At 45.9% G+C, this 19,267-nt stretch overlaps 1 protein-coding gene across 1 annotated transcript in view; it reads right to left on the bottom strand.

Annotated features, from left to right (window-relative positions):
* Nucleotides 1-6,881: 6,881 nt before the first annotated feature.
* Nucleotides 6,882-19,267, bottom strand: part of LOC148542089 (cyclic GMP-AMP synthase-like) — a 126,869-nt gene continuing 114,483 nt past the window's right edge. Inside the window, exon 5 of the mRNA XM_088470524.1 lies at nucleotides 6,882-7,481. Coding sequence (XP_088326650.1) covers nucleotides 7,145-7,481 — 337 coding nt within the window. The 3' untranslated portion in view covers nucleotides 6,882-7,144. The remainder of the gene's footprint in view (nucleotides 7,482-19,267) is intronic.

Consider the following 19,267-nt stretch of genomic DNA (forward strand, 5'->3'; position numbering starts at 1 on the left):
GAGATTGTGAAAGCAGCACCTATGAGCCCAGCGGTAAAGTGGGCGTGTACTGCTACATCTGAGAGGCGTGTCATAAAATTGATTTATATCCACATGTAAATGAGCCCCAAAGGAGTTAGTAAAAACTACTTGTTGATGAAAACACACTGATACTTCTCAGAAAATACATGTAACCATAGGGATCATTCAGGGGCAGAACTATGGGAGACAATGGAGGCGCCTGCCGCCGGGCTCCAGCTCTGAAGGGGCACCTCCTCCATTGTCCACAACATATTCACTCCACTTATGGCTGTAACTATGTACCCGGAGTGTACCATCACGGCCGCCCAATACATGGCATCTCTTCCGGCACCTGAGAAGCCACCATACACTAGTGGAGAGCTCCATGTCAGACCATCAGCTGCTACCTTCTTGTATCTATAGCCTGTCTGCATGCAAATTGCTACATTACAGTGTCAGCGGCTGTGATGGGGGGAGGGGCACCAAATTATAACTTGCCTCCGGGCATCTGGGATGAATTTACGCCACTGGGATCATTGTGCCTTATAATCAATGCAGGTAAATGATACTAATGATCCCATTTGAATGTATATATCTCTGTGTTTTCTTTTATATAACAGTATCATAATGGGGGTAAGGTGAAATCAGGGAGATTGGTAGACTCTTCAGGGAGACAGGGAGATTGCTGCTATTTCAGGGAGTCTCCCTGACAATGAGGGAGAGTTGGCAAGTATGACTTAGAGTTAAAAGAACTGAAATAGTTAAAAATGAAAAAATACATGGGGTCTCCCCCGTAAATCCATTACCAGCCCCCAGACCTCTTAGGCTGGTCATGGAAAATTGCGGAAAATAACAGCGTTTGGTTCCCCCTATTTTTCTTTAACCAGCACAGGGCCGAACCAGCCGGGGTGGTAATGCCATAGCAGGGGGACACAGAGCAATATCCCCCTGCCATCACATTAACCAGCACCAAACTGGTCAGCTCAGGCCTGGGAATCCTTGGAAAGTGGGGTCCCCAAAAATAAATTGGGATACCTCCCCCCAGGGTGGGGGTTGCTGTGCTGGTGCTGCTGTTGTCCATAGGGGCTGTGTTCAAAGTCCATAGGAGCTGGCTGGGCTGTGTTGAGCAGTGCTGTTGTCCCATAAAGCCTGTGTTGTCCATAGGAGCTGGCTGGGCTGGGTTGTGAAATGCTGTTGTCCCATAAAGGCTGTGTTGTCCATAGGAGCTGACTGGGCTGGGTTGTGCAGTGCTGTTGTCCCATAAAGGCTGTGTTGTCCATAGGAGCTGGCTGGGCTGGGTTGTGCAGTGCTGTTGTCCCATAAAGGCTGTGTTGTCCATAGGAGCTGTGTGCAGACAGAAGAGGGGGGGCTTCAGTGGCTCCTGTGTTACTGTAGTCCTAAAGGGGTGCTGTAGTGTTGTCCAGGGTTTGCTCTGTCCTTCAGGGGTGCTCCCCCCAAGTGCAAAAAAAGATATATATATTTTTTTCTGTGTTTGTGCGCGCTTTGCCGCACATGCATCAACAAAGTAGCAGTGCCAAGCGTGCGCCTGTGTCATAAGTCAAGGACCGGCTGGTCTGTTGAAGGGTGGTGTAACCTCCAAAGTGCCCCCAAAAATAAAACATTTAAAAAGAGTTTATTCTTCTGTGTTTGTATGCACGTTAGCCGCACGTGTTTCAACAAAGTAGCAGCGCCAAGCGTGCGCCTGTGTCATAAGTCAAGGGCCGGCTGGTCTGTTGAAGGGTGGCATAACCCCCAAAGTGTCCCCAAAAAATAAAACATTTAATAAGGGTTTATTTTTCTGTGTTTGTGTGAGCGTTAGCCACATGCGCATCAACAAAGTAGCAGCCCCAAGCGTGCGCCTGTGTCATAAGTCAAGGGCTGGCTGGTCTGTTGAAGGGTGGTGTAACCCCCAAAGTGCCCCAAAAAATTAAAACATTTAAAAATTGTTTATTTTTCTGTGTTTGTGTGCGTGTTAGCTGCACATGCATCAACAAAGTAGCAGCGCGATATATGTATCTTTAGGGCCTAGTTTTTCAAACTGCCATCCTGTCTGCCACTGCAGTGCCACTCCTAGATGGGCCATGTGTTTGTGCCGCCCACTTGTATAGCTACCTTTTTGCCTAAAAACAATATTGTGAGGTGTTCAGAATAGTCTGGAAATGAGTGGAAATTAATGTTATTGAGGTTAATAATAGCATAGGAATAATAAAAAAAAAAATTCTGTGATTTTAGCTGTTTTTAAGCTTTTTTAAAAAAAAATACATATCCAAAACACAAAACCACGGAAGGGTGGTTTTGGCAAAACCAATCCAGATCCAAAATACGAAGAAAGATCCAGATCCAAAACCAAAACACAAAAAGTGGCCGGTGCACACCCCTAATCTTAACCAATCAGCACTTCACCAATTCCACATGTCAACTGTCAAATCAAGGCTAGCACTGTACATACTGTATAGCATGTCCATTATAGCTGTTTTGGATTGCATATTTTAACAGGAACAAGGCCCAAACAGAGCAAGTCTCCCTTAGTGATAGACCAGTGTGCAGCTGTGCACAGACAGGAGAATTAATTAGAATGCAACTGACACTGCACAGAGACAGGCAGTAATTAATGCAGTTTTTTAGGCTAGAAGCTGCAGATCCTGACAGTGACAGGAGACGGGTGTTGCACTGTAGCATTACGGTGCAGCTCTCAGCTCCTGACACAGTGAGGGAGCTGGCACTTTAAAACAGACTTGTCCCCAGGGCAGCCCGCATCTCCCGGACCCCGGAGTGACTCCGGACCCCACAAAATGCGGTGCGCGCATGGCTTCGCTGTACGCACCACACACCCTCCACTCCCCAACCCGCACCAGGTGTCACCCCTGGGAGGGACGCCACTGCATTAGAATACCAGATTTAGCAGGCAGAGTTGTAGTAGGTAGATGCAGTGGGTGGCAAGGGTGGCTGCAGGAGTCTTTGTCACTTTATGTATGTGTGTGTTTGTCAGACACACACTGCAAACTAACTGGCTGAGAGCAGTGCCAGGCCCGGGTGGAAGGGGCATGACATAATTGTGGGAGGCGTGGCCACTTCTCCTTAGGATAAAAAAAGTAAAACAATTATATTTTTTGCAACGCTGAAAGCTGTGAAGAGCGGCACTGTGAGCCACTCAACCCAGCGCACAGCCAAGGAGGGCACGATCAGTGTTATCGCTTCCCCCCCCACAGGCATAGGACACTGCTGCGGCTGTTGCTCAGCAGCCGCAAGCAGTCTCCCACTGCAGCCCAGCACACAGCAGTGTGTGCTTGGCTGCTGTGAGATAAGAGGGAGGGGTGGTGGTGCCGGACCCAGGCCCCTCCAGCAAGCCTGGTCCGGGTAATTAGTACTCGCCCCACCCCCTCTCTCGGAGCCTCTGCAGGCTACTGTGTGTGTGCTGCAAAAAATAAAATAGACTTTTAATTATTTGTTAAAGTACATTTTTTGGACTTTTTTATCTCAAGGACATCTATCTACACTGCTGTATATTGTTTGTCACTTGTGTATGAGGGCAGAGTCTGTGTTGATTTCAAGATTATTATTCAAAAAATACTTTGCTGTGTCTGAGCCTTTTTTAATTGTATATTTCAAGAAGTGTGTGTTGACATTCAGCGTATATATTACTGGTCTAACTGTGAGCGGTGGTATCCCCATCATCTGCACCCCAAAACAAGTCTTGCAAAGGAGACCTTTCTGTTCCAGGTGCATAAAAAATGCCAGTTTTTTATATTGGAATTTAGAAATTCACATGTTTTTCAGAGACAGCTTCTTTGTGCAATAGTATCCCCATCATCTGTACCCCAAAATAATTCCTGCAATGGGCATATTTTCTGTTCCTAATGTGTAAAAACTGCCAGTGTTTTGTAAAGGAATTATATACATAAGATCTGTGTTAGTTGTAAAGAAAGATATTAAGAGATGCAATGAGCAAGTTGTCAGCTCAAGTGGCATATGACACAAAGATATCTCCTGCTTCAGTTTCACCTGCAAATGCTACTGTCAGGAAAAAACTGACTTTCTCCAAGAGACCCATTGGTGATGATAATGAGTCACCTCAGTGCACTATGGTGAAATATTATGACATTTGGTCAGGCTTAAAAGAATTGCCCACAATTATTGATACCTCTACTGTGATTCAGCTGATAAAGTAAGCATCAATAGAATGGTGGAGGATTATTTTAATGACCATGTACAAATTAGCATCTCACACAGTCCCCTTGAATACGGGAGGAAGAAAGACAATTTGGAGCCCCCTGTACAAACTAGCTTTGCTTTACTTAAGCTGCCCACCCTCCAGTGTGTACTCAGAAAGTGTGTTTAGCACAGATGGGAATCATGTGAGCAATTGGCTTAGGAGGCTACTTCCAAAAAATGTGGAAAAACTAATGTTCATAAAAATGAAGTAAAAATTCTATGAGGAAGACCTTTGCCACCAATTACAACAAAGTACAGAGACTACTATAATGGTGGATTCCGGTGGGTATGAGCTAATATTGTGTGATGATGATATTAACACTGATAAGGGTGATGATGAGGATGATGATGACATCTTCCAACTGTGATTTTGATTGACAACGCTGTTAGCCACCTTAAGTCCATTGGTAGCTTGATTTTAATATAATATATTATTGACTTCGACTAGGCGGTTACTCTGCCTTGATCATTTGTATTGTCCTGAAGCCTATGATTTGCTGTTCGGGCCTTTGATTTAGTTCTTGATTGATGAAAACATTCTATAGCATTGTATACTTTATTAAATTGCCATCCTGTGTTGCTGCGCCACTATGTTTCATACAGATGTGTCCACATACAGTTTACTTTCTTGCGTGTTAAACAGCAATTCTAGTTGAGCCATGCGTGACTCGGTATTGGCGAGTGTCTTTCGTGGGACTTTTTACCTACAAATGCGTCTTATTCATAAAGTGATGTGAATATGATGCACAAGCAGCTTCTGCTGATTAAAATATGTGGCATGCCTCTATTCTGTGTGCGACTGCGGGTGCATCTGCATGGAAAATGCTATGTTATAGTGTCACAGCCGCTGACACTGTAACGTAGCATTTCTGCTCTACCAAGTCATACGGTGCTCATGCGTCATGTTTAACGCGACTTGTAGCGCACAGAGGTAAATGTATGTGAACACATCTGTAGATGTGCTTTGTACTTTTACACTGCAATGTGTTTGTGCCGCTGCAGTCTTTGGTCAATATGGGTGAAAACAACATTGTGAGCTGTGAGGTAGTCATAATTGACTATAAATTACTGGAAATGAATGCTATTGATGTTAATAATACTATAGGAACAAAAACAGGTCTAAATTACATGATTTTAGCTGTTTTTTTAAAGAAATCCAAAACAGACACTGAACCAAAACACGATGATGTTTTAGAGCCAAAATTCAAAGGTACACACACTTCTCCAATTCCACACAGTGGGCCTGATTCAGAGCCGGATGCTCTGACCAGAGCGCTCGCTCTGAATCAGGGCCCTCCTACCTCAACTTGGAGCTGCCTCTTGGACGCTCGCATAGCTCTGGGCGTCCATGATGATGGTCGCGATGGTCAAGACCATAGCGACCATCGGGCTTGCGATGAGACCCTGCGGTAGGGTCTCGTGGCTGCAAGCCCTGGAGTGATTTTGGCTCTATCAGAGCCAAAATCACTCCCACTGACATCACTAGTGATGTCAGTGGGGCCGGACCCAGACGGTAGGCGTTCCCATGGGAACGCCTCCGTCTGGCAGTCACGCCCCCGGCACACCCACCAAAGGGGGCGTGCTGTCAGTCACCATCGACAGCACGCCCCCTTTGGTGCGAGACCCGGAGCGACAGCTTGGTTGTCGCTATGCGGGTCTCGCGCATGCGCACGACGAAGCTCCCTCCGTCGTGCGCATGCGCATTAGGGCACCATCGACCCGCTTGCGAGCGTCCTACACTCGCGAGCGGATCTGAATTAGGCCCAGTGTACATTATTGTGCATTGTTGTCTTTTGGGGTTGCAATTTAAAGTATATCAAGGGAGACCTGTATCATATAAGGCAACCCAAATATTAAGAACGCAAGGGTGCTGGGAACCCTCTATTTTCTAAGCCATTTTAAGAAATCATTTAATTTTTTACCTGTGTATGTTATACCAAAATTAATGATTACACACGTGTCTGTATTGATTATCAGCACCTCTATTCTTTTTACTGCATTTTCTTCACATCAAACAGACCAAACTGGCTACTATCCTTAAATTTAGAGTAAGCAAATAATGAGGTTTAAAGTATTAGGGTAAGGCACCACTATACCTCATGCACTAATCCTCATATAGTTATTTTTGGTGTGTAAATTCTGCGCTTAAAATAGGATTAGCCTCCTTATGCTGGGTATACACTATACAATTATCTGTCAGATATCTGTCCAATCTGGCTGGTTGGAATGAAAACCTGGTAATGTATGGGAGCAAATGACAGGTCGATCATATGGTTTTAAACACTGGAAAACTGACAAAAAACAATTGTTCAAATTGGTTAAATTCATGTGTTTTAACCAATTTCTCTGAACGACCATTTTTGTCTGTTTCCAGTGTTTGTGAGCAAATGGTCGATTGTTATTTGCTCCCATACATTACCAGGTTTTCATTCCAACCAGTCAGATTGGACAGATATCTGACAGATAATTGTATAGTGTATGCCCAGCATTAGTGGTGTTTCTATTTCAGTACATGCCCATACAGCTGACCTGTCAACTGATTTAGGACACAAATGGAAGACACTTTAACAAACTTGACTCCCATATCTAATGCTGGGCATACACTATACAATTATCTGTCAGATCTGGCTGGTTGGAATGAAAATCTGGTAATGTATGGGAGCAAATGACAATCGAAATGAACGCTCAGCCAAATTGGTTAAATAAAACAAATTTAACCAACTTGAACAATCGTTTTTGTCTGTTTTCCAGTGTTTAAAACCGTATAATCAATTGTCATTTGCTCCCATACATTACCAGGTTTTCATTCCAACCAGCCAGATTGGACAGATATCTGATAGATAATTGTATAGTGTATGCCCAGCATAAGGGAGAGGACAAACCTGAAGTAGTTAAGCAAGCCCAAACCTATCCACATCCACGGTTATTTCCCCTAACTATAGAAGAGTGGATAATTCTGCCTTTTCTGATCTTCTAGCTTTCTATGCAGCAGGTTACAATCAGAAATAATCGAACTGAACAGATTAAGGGAAGGTATGAAAAAGTTTAGAAGCTGTGCATTTTTAAGGCATTCTTGAAAGAAATCAATGTATCTGTTAAAGCATAAATCCAGATCTTCCAGTTGCCAGTCTTTATCTTCTGGATACTGCGTACAGTGATGTAATAAAGCAGTCTTCGCATGGTATGAACAGAAATGATCCATTTTTCCTTCCATCCCATTTTTTCCAAGCAGTTCCAATAGGTGCTTCAGCAGTTTAAGGCACTGTTTCCTAATCAAAATTCAAACAAAGCAAAACACCACAATAAGCAATTGCTTTCTACAATATCTTTAACATGATAAAGCCAATAGCTTATGTAACAGAAAGCCACAATAGAAAATACTCATATTAAGGGGCGTATTCATCATCATCCTTAATGGGCCCATTACAAATGTGGAAACCGAATGTTGAATTGCTCCTGTGTTTTAGTATCCACTTGCAGTAAGTTGGATAATTAATTATCAAGGGCCCCCGATGATGAACAGGCCCCTTAGAAATAACATACGGCTTTGTGGCAGAAATGGATAATCGAATAGTAGAATAAATAGGATTCATTTAGGAACCAGACAAAATGTGCATATACATAGACTGCACGTTTTCATCAACCAACTGAGCACTTACTTTGCACAACATTTTGCTTGTCTTACCACCCAACTTTCTTTGTTTTTTCTACTAAAATACTGGTGAGTTTACCCCCAAGTCTTATATACATCATGGCAGCAGAGGATTTCCATGGGTGTCTTTAGATCATACATTAATATGTTGACATTTAAATGGTTCTACAGAACCATGCGCTCACTGGTATGGTGATCTATGGTCTGCAAGCCTCTCTCTGTCCCCTCGTGGGTAGAAGAAAAACCCCAGCAGCGGGAGAGGCTGATGACATGATTTGCAATGAATCGTGTCATTTTTGCCCACCCCCTGCTTCACAATGCCAGTAATCTTGGCACTGTGTAGCGGGGGCAGGGCCAAAATTACACATCCGAGTGGCCACGCCACCCACAAACCCACCCAGTCACGCCCCCTATGTCGGTCATGCCCCCTGCAATGCCGATCTGGCTGCTCCCTCCCGAAAGGGGCAGCCAGAATATCGGCAACCCTGGCGTACCCAGATTTTCTCCTATATTTTTAACATTTGTGTGGCTAAATACACATTTACTATTAGGTATCAATAAGACTTAAAATCTTTTTAATACAGAAAAAAAAACCTCTTGTATGGAAAAAAAAAGACGAAGAAGTTTGCATTGGAGTATATAGAAAATGTCTTCAAACGTGTTGCATGTTTACCTAATTTTCAATACCCCCTTTTTTCCTCTAAACAATGTTTTCTTTTATTTTATCATTTGTTTGTATAATCATATATAATTTTTAGATCCAACAGTAGGATAATTGTTTATTATATGATGTATTACCTAAGGATTATCAGATAAAGGCATGCCCATGGGCTGAATAGATCATCCAAGTAGACTCTGGAGGACGAAATTTGAATAGAATTGAGGAAAGGTAAAATTGCTGGTTTTCTGCTGTGTGTGGGTGTTGATGACAGCCTTGTTGCTGGGTTAAACTGTTTGTGTCAGATTGAGTGGATTATCCTATAGGATTGTTAGTAGGTGGAGCTAGGTTTTGTCTATTTAAAGGGCTGCCAGAATTTAGCTCAGTCTCTTTAGTTGATCTTCTTAAAAGAGCTAAGTATCTGGGTTGCTAGTCTGCTCATTGTTGCACATTGCCAGCACTCGATTGCATCTTTCCCCTTTCCATTTATAATGTCACGGCCCCGCCGCTCCGCTCCCCCCCCCCAGCCGGCTGGCTGATTTTGCCTGCCCCATTCGCTCCGCTCCCGCCTGCGGTCCATCCCCCATTCCTCAGCCTGCCCTCTTACTTTTGTCTCAGGGTGGATCCATCATCCCCCCCGGCAGTCCCCCAGCACACACAGGCTCTCCCTCTTTGGCCGCGCCCCCTCCCTTGCTTTTGCAGCCCTCCATCAGGCAGGCTTCCCCAGTACCTCTCCCTCCCCAGACTGCACCAGGTTCAGGCCTCATGGCGGAGCGACCTCCTTCCGCGACCAACAGCATCCCCATTCTCTTCGCCGGGCACATCTTCCGGTGCCTCTGGTCCCACGCCGCTAACAGGTTTGCCCAGCATAGTCAGCCTTTCTCCCCCTCCTAGCACTCCCCTCTTACCTGTTCCGGCGGGGGCTCCTTCCGCGAGTCACCCGTCGGCGACAGGTCCCTGCGCTGCAGCAGGGCACATAGCTGGTCCTTCCGCGTGGCCTTATGCGGGCCTGGGAGGTGGGCTTGTTTCCCCGCTTACCTCCTCCTCTGCCTCTTTAGTGCAGGGTGGTCCTGTCGGCCTGGCTCACACGGCGGGTCCGGTGGCCATCTTACAGCCGGGCGCCATTTTGGGGAGGAGATCCCCTTATTTTGCCGGCACGGCCAGTCAGCTGCACAGCAGCATAGCGCCACGCTTACCAGCTCCCAGCTGGTTCCCCACTCACGGTGGGGTGGTACCCATTAGTGTAGTATCGCAGGCGGCTTATCAGCCCCCGTGGTTCACGCCAGCAGGTAGTCAGGCAGCGGCGAGCGCATCACCAATGCCCCTTTCCATGGCTGGTCCTAATTGGAGCCAAGCGTCATGGAGTTCAGGTGTTGCCCCACCTGTTTTATCCTCCCCTGCAGTGGCCCCTTCCTCTTCTGTGTACGGGGCACATTTTACAGCACCCCCCATCTACTACCCTTCAGCTTTAACACAGCAGCAATTGTATTACCCTTACGTACCGCCTTGGCAAGTTTACCCCTCTGCCCCGGCCGCACCCCCTCTTCGGCCTGTGCTTTATCCTCCTATTTCCCATATGTTTCCTTTGAACCCCTCTGTTGATAATAACAGTCAAGCATCTCCGGCTCGAGGTCCTCGCATTGCCCCTCCGGTGGTGGACCCGACTCCCGCGCCCACTATCGCTACCTTGTCCACGTTGCCGGTGCCTCACACATCTCTTTCAGTTTCAGGTGCAGATGCGGTTAGCGGGCAAGTTACCGCGGTGGCTGTAATGCCTTCGTTGTCTGAAACGGCACAAGACTCTTCTACCACTGTGACCGGGACAGGTGCGGAAACAAGAGATAAAGTGGACGAAGAAGTTCCGGGCCTGAGCATGAAAATGACATGTCTTCTACCGATTCTTCCTCTTCCTCTTCACACTCTTCTGGATCCCCTGCACGCCCCCGCAAAATTGCGCGAATGGTAGCGCGGCGTCTAGCAAAAAAGTCTAGTAACAATACTAGGAAGGATGATGATATAGGGGCTAAAGCGCAAGAAGCAGGCGCAGACACGGTTCACTGTGCTAATACGGCGGTGCTTAGGGGCTTGCGTAAAAGTGTTAGAAGCAGAATACGCAGGGGAAAATTTGTGGACCTTTTTTCGCTCACAGATGATATGAAAAAGGGATTCACACAGGCGAAGAAGTCGGGCGGCATTGGCGAAGATGCCTTTTGCAGCTTCAACACATGGTTGAAGGGAATGCTCATTTTCGCGACATGTTGTTTGGAGACCAGGGCAGACGAACATGTTAACATTATAAGATATTTATTTTTGGTACTCGACATGTTCGTCAGGTCTCGTAATCTGGCATGGCGCGAATATGACTCTCAATTTCGCAAGAAGCATGACGGTGCTCTCCTCATTCCATTTGGGGTTAAAGACGTAGAGGTTTGGCTGGAGGTGTCGCAGCAGCGTCGGCCCCCCTTGGATGGTGCTCCCCCTCGTAAGAATCTTGCAAACAACAGACAGGGGACGGCGGGAGCGGGGAGAGGTAAATGTTTTGTCTATAATGACTCCAAGTGTACGCGGGGTGCAGGCTGTCGTTTTCGCCACTCCTGTCATCTCTGCGGGGGGGAGCATCCAGCCAAGGATTGTCGACAGGGTTCAGGAAGTGCGTCACAGGATAGAGGAGAGAGTCACAAAGGAAATGGTTAAAGCTTTTCTCCAGTATGCTTAGATTCTCTTACCAGATGGTTACAGTTATATCCTAGTAGAGAGGATGCTTTGTTTTTGTTAGAAGGTTTCACAGTTGGTTTTCGTTTACCTATAAAGGGGCCTTTGCGGATAAGGGCGTCACAGAATTTACGTTCCGCCAGGGACTTCCCAGGGGAATTGAGGAGGAAAGTGAGTGCGGAGGTCTTGCTGGGGAGGATGGAAGGTCTCTTTCCCTGTCCTCCTTTGCATAACCTCTGTATATCCCCGATGGGGGTGGTTTCCTAAGAAAGTGCTGGGTAAGTTCCGCTTGATTCAATATCTCTCCCATCCTCGGGGCGGTTCAGTGAATGATGCTATACCTGGGAACTATTGTAGGGTAGTGTATCAATCTTTTGATGCTACTTTGGACTTAGGCCCTCATTCAGAGCCGTACGCTCTGAGCAGAGCGCACGCTCTGAATGAGGGCCGGCCTCCATGAAAATGGAGCGTCCTCCTGGACGCTCGTATAGCTGTGGGTCACCACCCACAGGCTATACGAGCGTGCATTTTGATGGCCGCGATGGTCGTGACCATCGCGACCATCGAAACTGCGAGCCGGAGCCTGCGGTTGAGGTTTTCAACTGCAAGCTCCGGAGTGATTTTGGCTCTATCAGAGCCAAAATCACTCCCACTGACATCACTAGTGATGTCAGTGGGCCGGCTTCTGACGGGAGGCGTTCCCGTGGGAACGCCCCCGTCAGGGAGGCACGCCTACCAAAGGGGGCGTGCTGTCAATCAACATCGACAGCACGCCCCCTTTGATCAGACACAACGAGCGAAGGACTTTCCTTCGCTCGTCGCGTCTGGCGCATGCGCACGACGGAGCTCCCTCCGTCGTGCGCATGCTCAGTCCAGAACATCGACCCACTTGCGAGCGGACAGCCGCTCGCGAGTGGGTCTGAATCAGGCCCTTAGTTCGCAGTTTTGGTAGTGGCGCCTTAATGGCAAAGCTAGACATAGAGGCTGCATTTCGTTTGTTACCGATGCATCCGGAGGCCATGCAATTCATGGGTTTTAAATTGGGTTATTTTGTAGACAAGTGTTTGCCCATGGGTTGCGCGGTTTCCTGTGCCTATTTTGAGAAATTCAGCTCTTTTCTTCAATGGTGTCTGCATGCCGGTACAGGTCAGATGGGTATAGCGCACTATTTGGATGATTTTCTCTTTATAGGCCCAGGAAAGAGCGAAGTTTGTGCTGATCTTCTCTTTTCGGCGCAGGCTTTGTTCAAAGTGTTAGGTGTCCCCATTGCCCATGACAAGACGGAGGGTCCGGTGGCGTGTTTGTCGTACTTAGGCATAGAGATAGACACAGCAGCGGGTTGTTGCAGGCTACCTAAGGATAAAGTGGAGAAACTGCAGGAACTAATTGAGTCGTGTTTAGCAGCAGAATCAGTTAGGTTACGCAGGGTTCAGTCGCTCCTGGGTTCCTTAAACTTTGCCTGTCGGATCATTCCCATGGGTAGAGTTTTCTGCAGAAAATTGGAGAGAGTTGGTGCGACGCAGCCGCATCAGTATATTCGCCTGTCGGGAGAGATTAAAGAGGATCTTAGGAATCTTAAGCGTTTTTTGTTGAGTTTCAATGGTGAACGCATTTGGCCTTCGCCCCCGTTGGCGAATAGCATGCTTCAACTTTTTACTGATGCGGCTGGGTCGTCTGGTTTTGGGGCCTTTTTCAATGGGGAGTGGTGTGCTGCTCCATGGCCTCTTGATTGGCACAGGGAGGGGCTGACGAATAACATGTTGTTGTTGGAGCTGTTCCCAATTGTCGTAGCGGTGGAACTCTGGTCGGTACGACTGAGTAACTGCCAAGTAGTATTTTGGTGTGACAATCTGGGAGTGGCTCACGCCATCAACAAAAAACGTTCGTCCTCACCTTTTGTTTTACGTTTGCTTCGGCATTTAGTTTTGCGCTGCCTCTAGGGTAATATAAGGTTTAGAGCTAGACATGTACCGGGTGTCTGTAACGAAATTGCTGATGCTTTGTCTCGCTTTCAATTTGCGCGCTTTAAAGCTCTTGTCCCGTCGGCTTCTGGCATTGGTTTGGTGTGCCCCCGTTCGTGTGGCAGATCATCAGGCCGGCTTAGAAGGTTTGGCGTTACAATCGCTTGCCCTGTCGACTCTCAAGGCTTATTCGGCCGCTGGATGGTGCACTCCTTGAGAAGGAGGGTAAGTCGGCGGATGAGTTGATTTCTTCCTTTGTTTGGGAAAGATATCAGCAGGGTAGGTCCAGGGCCTCCATGGGATCCGCGCTTGCAGGGATTTCTTTTTTTTGTAAGCTGAAGGGTTTGCATGACCCCACCAAGTCTTTTGTGTTAACAAAGGCCATGAAAGGTTGGGCTAAGGTTTTCCCCGTTCGTTCGGATTCACGGCAGCCTGTGGACTTACAGTTGTTGGCAAATTTGTTATCAGTAATGGGGAGGGTGGCCTCTGATAATTTTGAGGCTTGTCTTTTCCGTCTTACATTTGCAACGGCATTTTTTGGTGCATTTAGAGTTAGTGAGCTGGTAGCTTCCAACAAGGCGTCCAATTCCTCAGGACTTTTGTTGAGCGATATCGTTTTTAGAGATTCGTCGGTGCTTTGTCGACTTCGTTTCTCTAAAACCGATCAAACAGGCAGGGGCAAGTGGGTTACTTTGCAACAACAGCAGGACCAGAATATTTGTCCGGTACACTTAGCGGCAGATTACATGGTAATGCGCAATGGTTGCTACATGCGGATAATTCACCCCTCACGAAATACCAGTTCGCAGCAGTATTTAGGAAAGGCTTGCTTGAATTACGGGCAGATCCGTCAGAATATGGTACTCATTCCTTCCGAATTGGGGCTGCTACTAGCACGGCTCTCGCTGGAGCTTCAGCAGACTCCATTCAGCAAGTAGGGCGTTGGAAGTCGGCTGCTTTTAAGAAGTATGTGCGCTGCGACAAGTTGTAGATGCGCTCCTGGCGTCAACCCGAAAGCGTTGCTTACCCGCCAATTGTTCAACGGCTAGCGTTGAGCAATTGGGGGTGTGAAGGGATTTTTTAATTTTTCCTCCCGTTAGCCATGATTTGGCCCATATTTGGTTCACGGGAAGGTTTTTTGGGTTTTCTTCTTCACTCGGGTTCCAGTTTCCCCACATTTGCATCCCTGCTAGTTAGTTGCCATGTGTTGTTAAAGTTGTGTTTGTGTTTTTGGGTATGGTGCGGTTGTTAAGGTTAGGGTTTTTCTCTTTTTCCACAGATTTGGCAAATGAAGATGTGACAGTGTGGCTAGTGGGCCATTCTTATATTTTTTGGGCGGAAAAACATGTCTTGTCACAGGGTCAGAATTTGTGGCCGAGTGGTGTTAGCGTTCGCTGGATTGGTGTGAGAGGTTTACGTGTGGAGTCAGTGCTAGGATTGATTGTTTCATCTGTTTCCAAATGGGGAACTCCCAAATTCTTGGTGCTCCATGTTGGAGGGAATGATCTTGGTCAGTTGAAAGGAGTTGAATTGATTGTGAGGCTGCGTGAAGTTTTGGAAGAGATTCGTGTCAGATGGCCGACAATTCAGATTGTTTGGTAGGATATGATGCCGCGTTTGAATTGGAGAGGTGTGCGCAAGCATGGTGCGTTGGATAGGTCACGAAAGAAGGTGAATGTGGCAATTACGAGACATGTTGAGTCTCTGGGTGGAATGGCGATTAGACATGTTTTTCTGGTCGGAGAGCTTGGGAAGTTTTTTCGGCATGATGGGGTACATCTTAATGCTGTGGGCACAGCTTTGTTTATTAAGGACTTGTTCTCGTTCCTGGGTTAGGTTTTTGGGTGGCGGGCCAGTCTCTTTTAGGGCCTGGCTTTGGCGGGAGTACGCTGCAACTCAGTGGCTTTAGAGGGCGTAAGACAACTTTGTGGGGGCACTGACCCTCGTTGCCCCTGGCGAATTAGTCCTGCTCTGTGCGGGGGACCCGGGTGCTGGCTGTATGGTAGCACCTCGGATTGGCCCTAGAGGGAAGTGAGACTCTCACATCGTTAGTACGTCTAGAGGGGGGACTTTTAAGTAGTCCTCTGAGTATTCTGATCAGCGTGAAAGCTAGAACTGAGTTTGCAGCGTCTCTTAGCCACCCTGGTTAGGTTGATTAATAATTTATAAATAAAAAACTGTGACCTTTTTAGCAAAGCTCTGGTGTCCGTGTCTTTATTTATTTATATATTGGTTAAGTAAGATATCAAGGTGTTAAGATATATTTGAAGCAGTAAACCAATGCAGATCTTATGATAAAATGTGTTCTCTCACCATACTTAAGGCTAATATTCTGCCAAGAACTATTGTAACAAGGCAGCAAATAAACATTTTCTGTTATTCATCACCGGCTGCATAAGCAAATATCCAACAAATAGTTGAGTATATTCAGATATACACACAGAACTCTTCCTATGTGCGGATATATCAGTGTACAATACTTTGTTGATTTATCTCTCCTTACAAATTTTTCAAGTCATACTTTATTCATCAAGTACGCATTATGACCGCTGACTTAAATATACTGTTTATACATTACTTAATAATACAGTGGATCCAATAAACTTGTTATCTTTGAATTTTCAAACAGGATTATTGTGGGGTATATACCAAGTAATGATCATGTGTATATTGATGTCTCAATAAGCAACTACTTTTGGGAGTCTGGATATGTCTGAGTTTACAGATTATGGGCCTGATTCACTACCGATCATAACTGCGATTAAGCACACAATCGGCTGATTGTTGCCATCTGCACATGCATCGCAGTGTGCGTGCGCGAACTAGCCACTGCGATCAGGACGGTGATCGCAGTGACTACGCAGACCCATCGCAGAGTGATCAACAGGAAGTGATGTTTGTGGGTGGTGACGGAGGGGTGGCCGGCGTAATGCAGGCATGCTAGTGCGTTTAAACGCCGTTGCATGGGCATGCATAATTATCCACTGTGATGCCCTATGCAGCTTGAGTACTCATAGCATGCAATAAAGTTAGCAATTTCTGAGTGAGGTCTGACCTTGTGCAAGTCTGCGTGAGGCTCTGATTGTACTTGATGTATCCGATGGTTTTGCAGTCTTGCTAAACATTACAGATGTGGCATACTTGTGTAGTAATTTGATTTTTATGCATCTGTGCAAGGCAAGCTGAAGAATATTAATTGTTCTATTGGTTTGTGAAATTTTATATTATATGAATTGAAATGTTTAAAAACAAAATGTTTTAATATTATTGAGATATTGTCAGCACTTGTTTTTAGATGCATATTAAAGAAATAATAATATGATGTAATTTGTTTGACTCCCTTTTAAAAAAAATAAAAATATATATTTTTATCGGAAACTTTTTACACAAAATGGAAAATGGAAAATATTGCACATTGATGAATAGGTGCAAACACGAAAATATGGAGAGGATGCACCTCTCTGAATAGGAAGACAATATTAAACACGTAAAATATTGGAAATAAAACATACATAGGGCTCTATTTACTACAATCCGCATATTGAATGCAGATTGTAGTGTGATATTATCGACTGAATTTGCATTGCGAATTCAGCCAATATCACAGATATTTACTACAAATCCCTTCCAGGGACAGAGCTTGCGATAAAGCTCTGTCCCTGCGAATCCCCTTCGGAGCCTTATCATGGCTCCGCTGCTACCCCCCCGGCGCTAAGCCCCACCCCCGGCACTAAGCCCCACCCCCCACGATCGCAGACCCCCAGCGACCCCCCCCCTCCCTTAATTACACTTACCTGCATGATCCGGGCCTCCGGTGATGTTCTCCATGCCTCCGGTCAGGTGATGTCCCATACTGCACTGGGACCCGATCACCTGATGACCGGGCAGCAGTGCACTATGGGAAACCAGCTAACCGGAGGGGAGTCATCACCGGAGGCCCGATCACCTGTCCCTGGAGTCAGGTAAGTAAATTATTTTTTTTACAGTGATCAGCTTGCGGTCTGTTTAGACCACACAGCTGATTACTGGGACCGACTCCCGGCTCTGCTCTCCCCGTTAGAGCAGGGCAGGAGGACGGTAACCGGGGGAGACCCTGGATAACGCTACCTCCAGGTGGCGTTATTATCACAGGGCTTTCCCGGGTTTTTTTACAATTTATTTTTAGTAACTTTGGCCAGATCACATTTCCCATTACAATTGTGGGAAATGCGATCTGATAACTAAAAATAAGTGATACTTAGGGGTTGGAGTAGAATTTTACGAATTCTACTCCAATAGCCCTGTAATAACTATAGGTGATACTAAAATAATGTGAAAATGGTGTGAAAACACCCTTTTTCACTTTATTTTAGTAAAATTAATGTTAATAAATAGAGCCCATAGTATCCTTGTGTACATAACAACACTTCTCTCAACACAGCAACCTGGACCAACTGGGTTGTGGCGGTGAGCACTTCGGCCACTTACAGATAAATACACAATTCTTCTGCCAAAATGAAGACGATCACGGAATCCTTATGATTTCTGAACAAATACTAATATTTCACACTTAATTACACATGTCTATAGCATGGGCTTCACAGGCTCACAGGTTCAATAAGAATCACAGAGAATATGCTAGATTAAATGTGTTTAATCCGAAAATATTTCCAAGGCTTAATTACAAAAATCGTTAATAAAATGACATACAGGTTATAAATGTAAAATAGTAGTTTCAGAAAAAAAATAAAAGGAATAACACAGAAATCGAGGACACTTACAATGGAGACCATAGGAACTTCTACTGTGGGGGTTTTCACAAGAAAGAGTAATGTTGTGTCCCCAGCGCGTAGCTGTTCCCCAAGGAATGACATTGATTGTTGGGTGGCATTTCTTTTTATGGATATCCAACTCCTTTGTTACCTCTCAAACAGGTTCTACCTGTCAAACTAGCAGGGCCTAAAATCAATAGGGGACCACTGGGTCTTCCAATACAGGGTCATCTTGTCAAACTAGCAGGTTCTACAGAGAGGTTACAATATCACTTCTGGCATAGTGATATACGACTAGAATATCCATATGGCAGAAAATATTTGAGATTCATTGATATGCAAAGGTATATGGACTGTTCTCTCTGAGGAATGTAAACTGTCAATAGACCTTGTTATCTGTACTTTCCTTTGGCTTCAAAAGATTTGTCACCTGTGTAGTTTTAGTGACTCTTGCATGGAGGCTGTAAGGCTGGGTGCACATTAGACAATGTGTGTACCCAACAATGCGACCGGCAACCCCCCCCTGCTGATGGGACGACATATCGGGTGGCCAGTATACACTAGATGATCCGGTGTCCAACATGTCGGTCCCTGCCGCATCCTGCTGCATGGGGTCATCAGCCGCATCGTCAGGTTGAGCTGCACGTTGGGACGACCTGACAATGTGCCTGACAACCAAACAGGAGCGCGCAACAGCCGACAGAGTGAGTACACACTAGATGGTTTTGAACCATTTGTCATTCCCATCCGTTGAAATCGGCAAAATCATTCAATAAATTGTCTAATGTGTACCCCGTTTCAGGAAGGAAGGATCCTGTACACAGAACCTCATGCTGTGAGGACTACACAGTTCTTTGTGCTCTAAAAGAGGAGAGATAAGGAGATCTGAAACACAGACCTCTCCTTCAGGGGTCATGTTGTGTAGGTAAACAACTGGTCCTGACACAAACTGGTCATAGGACTTGAAAGAGTAGTGACCCGGCCCTTTAATCTCACATTTGTCTCATGTATTTTCAGATTCAATGTTTCATACAAAATAGCAACTGACATGTTATGCATACTGTATGTCACACCTTCCCCTCAAAAATGGGGTACGGGGGCTGTGACCCACATCACAGTATCACCTGTGTGCTATTGACCACCTCTGCACCTTGCCAGGAGAGCCCATCAGCATTACCATGCTCTGCGCCCTTTCTGTTCTGAATGCCACCTCTATTCAACCAGCTGAGTGGGTTATGATTGGTAATGACAGTGAAGTCCCCATCATAGTGGTAGGGCTGTAGCTTTTGGAGAGACCATACAATTGGCAAACACTCCTTTT

This window comes from Taudactylus pleione, unplaced genomic scaffold, assembly GCF_031769625.1.
Source record: "Taudactylus pleione unplaced genomic scaffold, aTauple2 ptg000015l, whole genome shotgun sequence".
Classification (NCBI taxonomy): domain Eukaryota; kingdom Metazoa; phylum Chordata; class Amphibia; order Anura; family Myobatrachidae; genus Taudactylus; species Taudactylus pleione.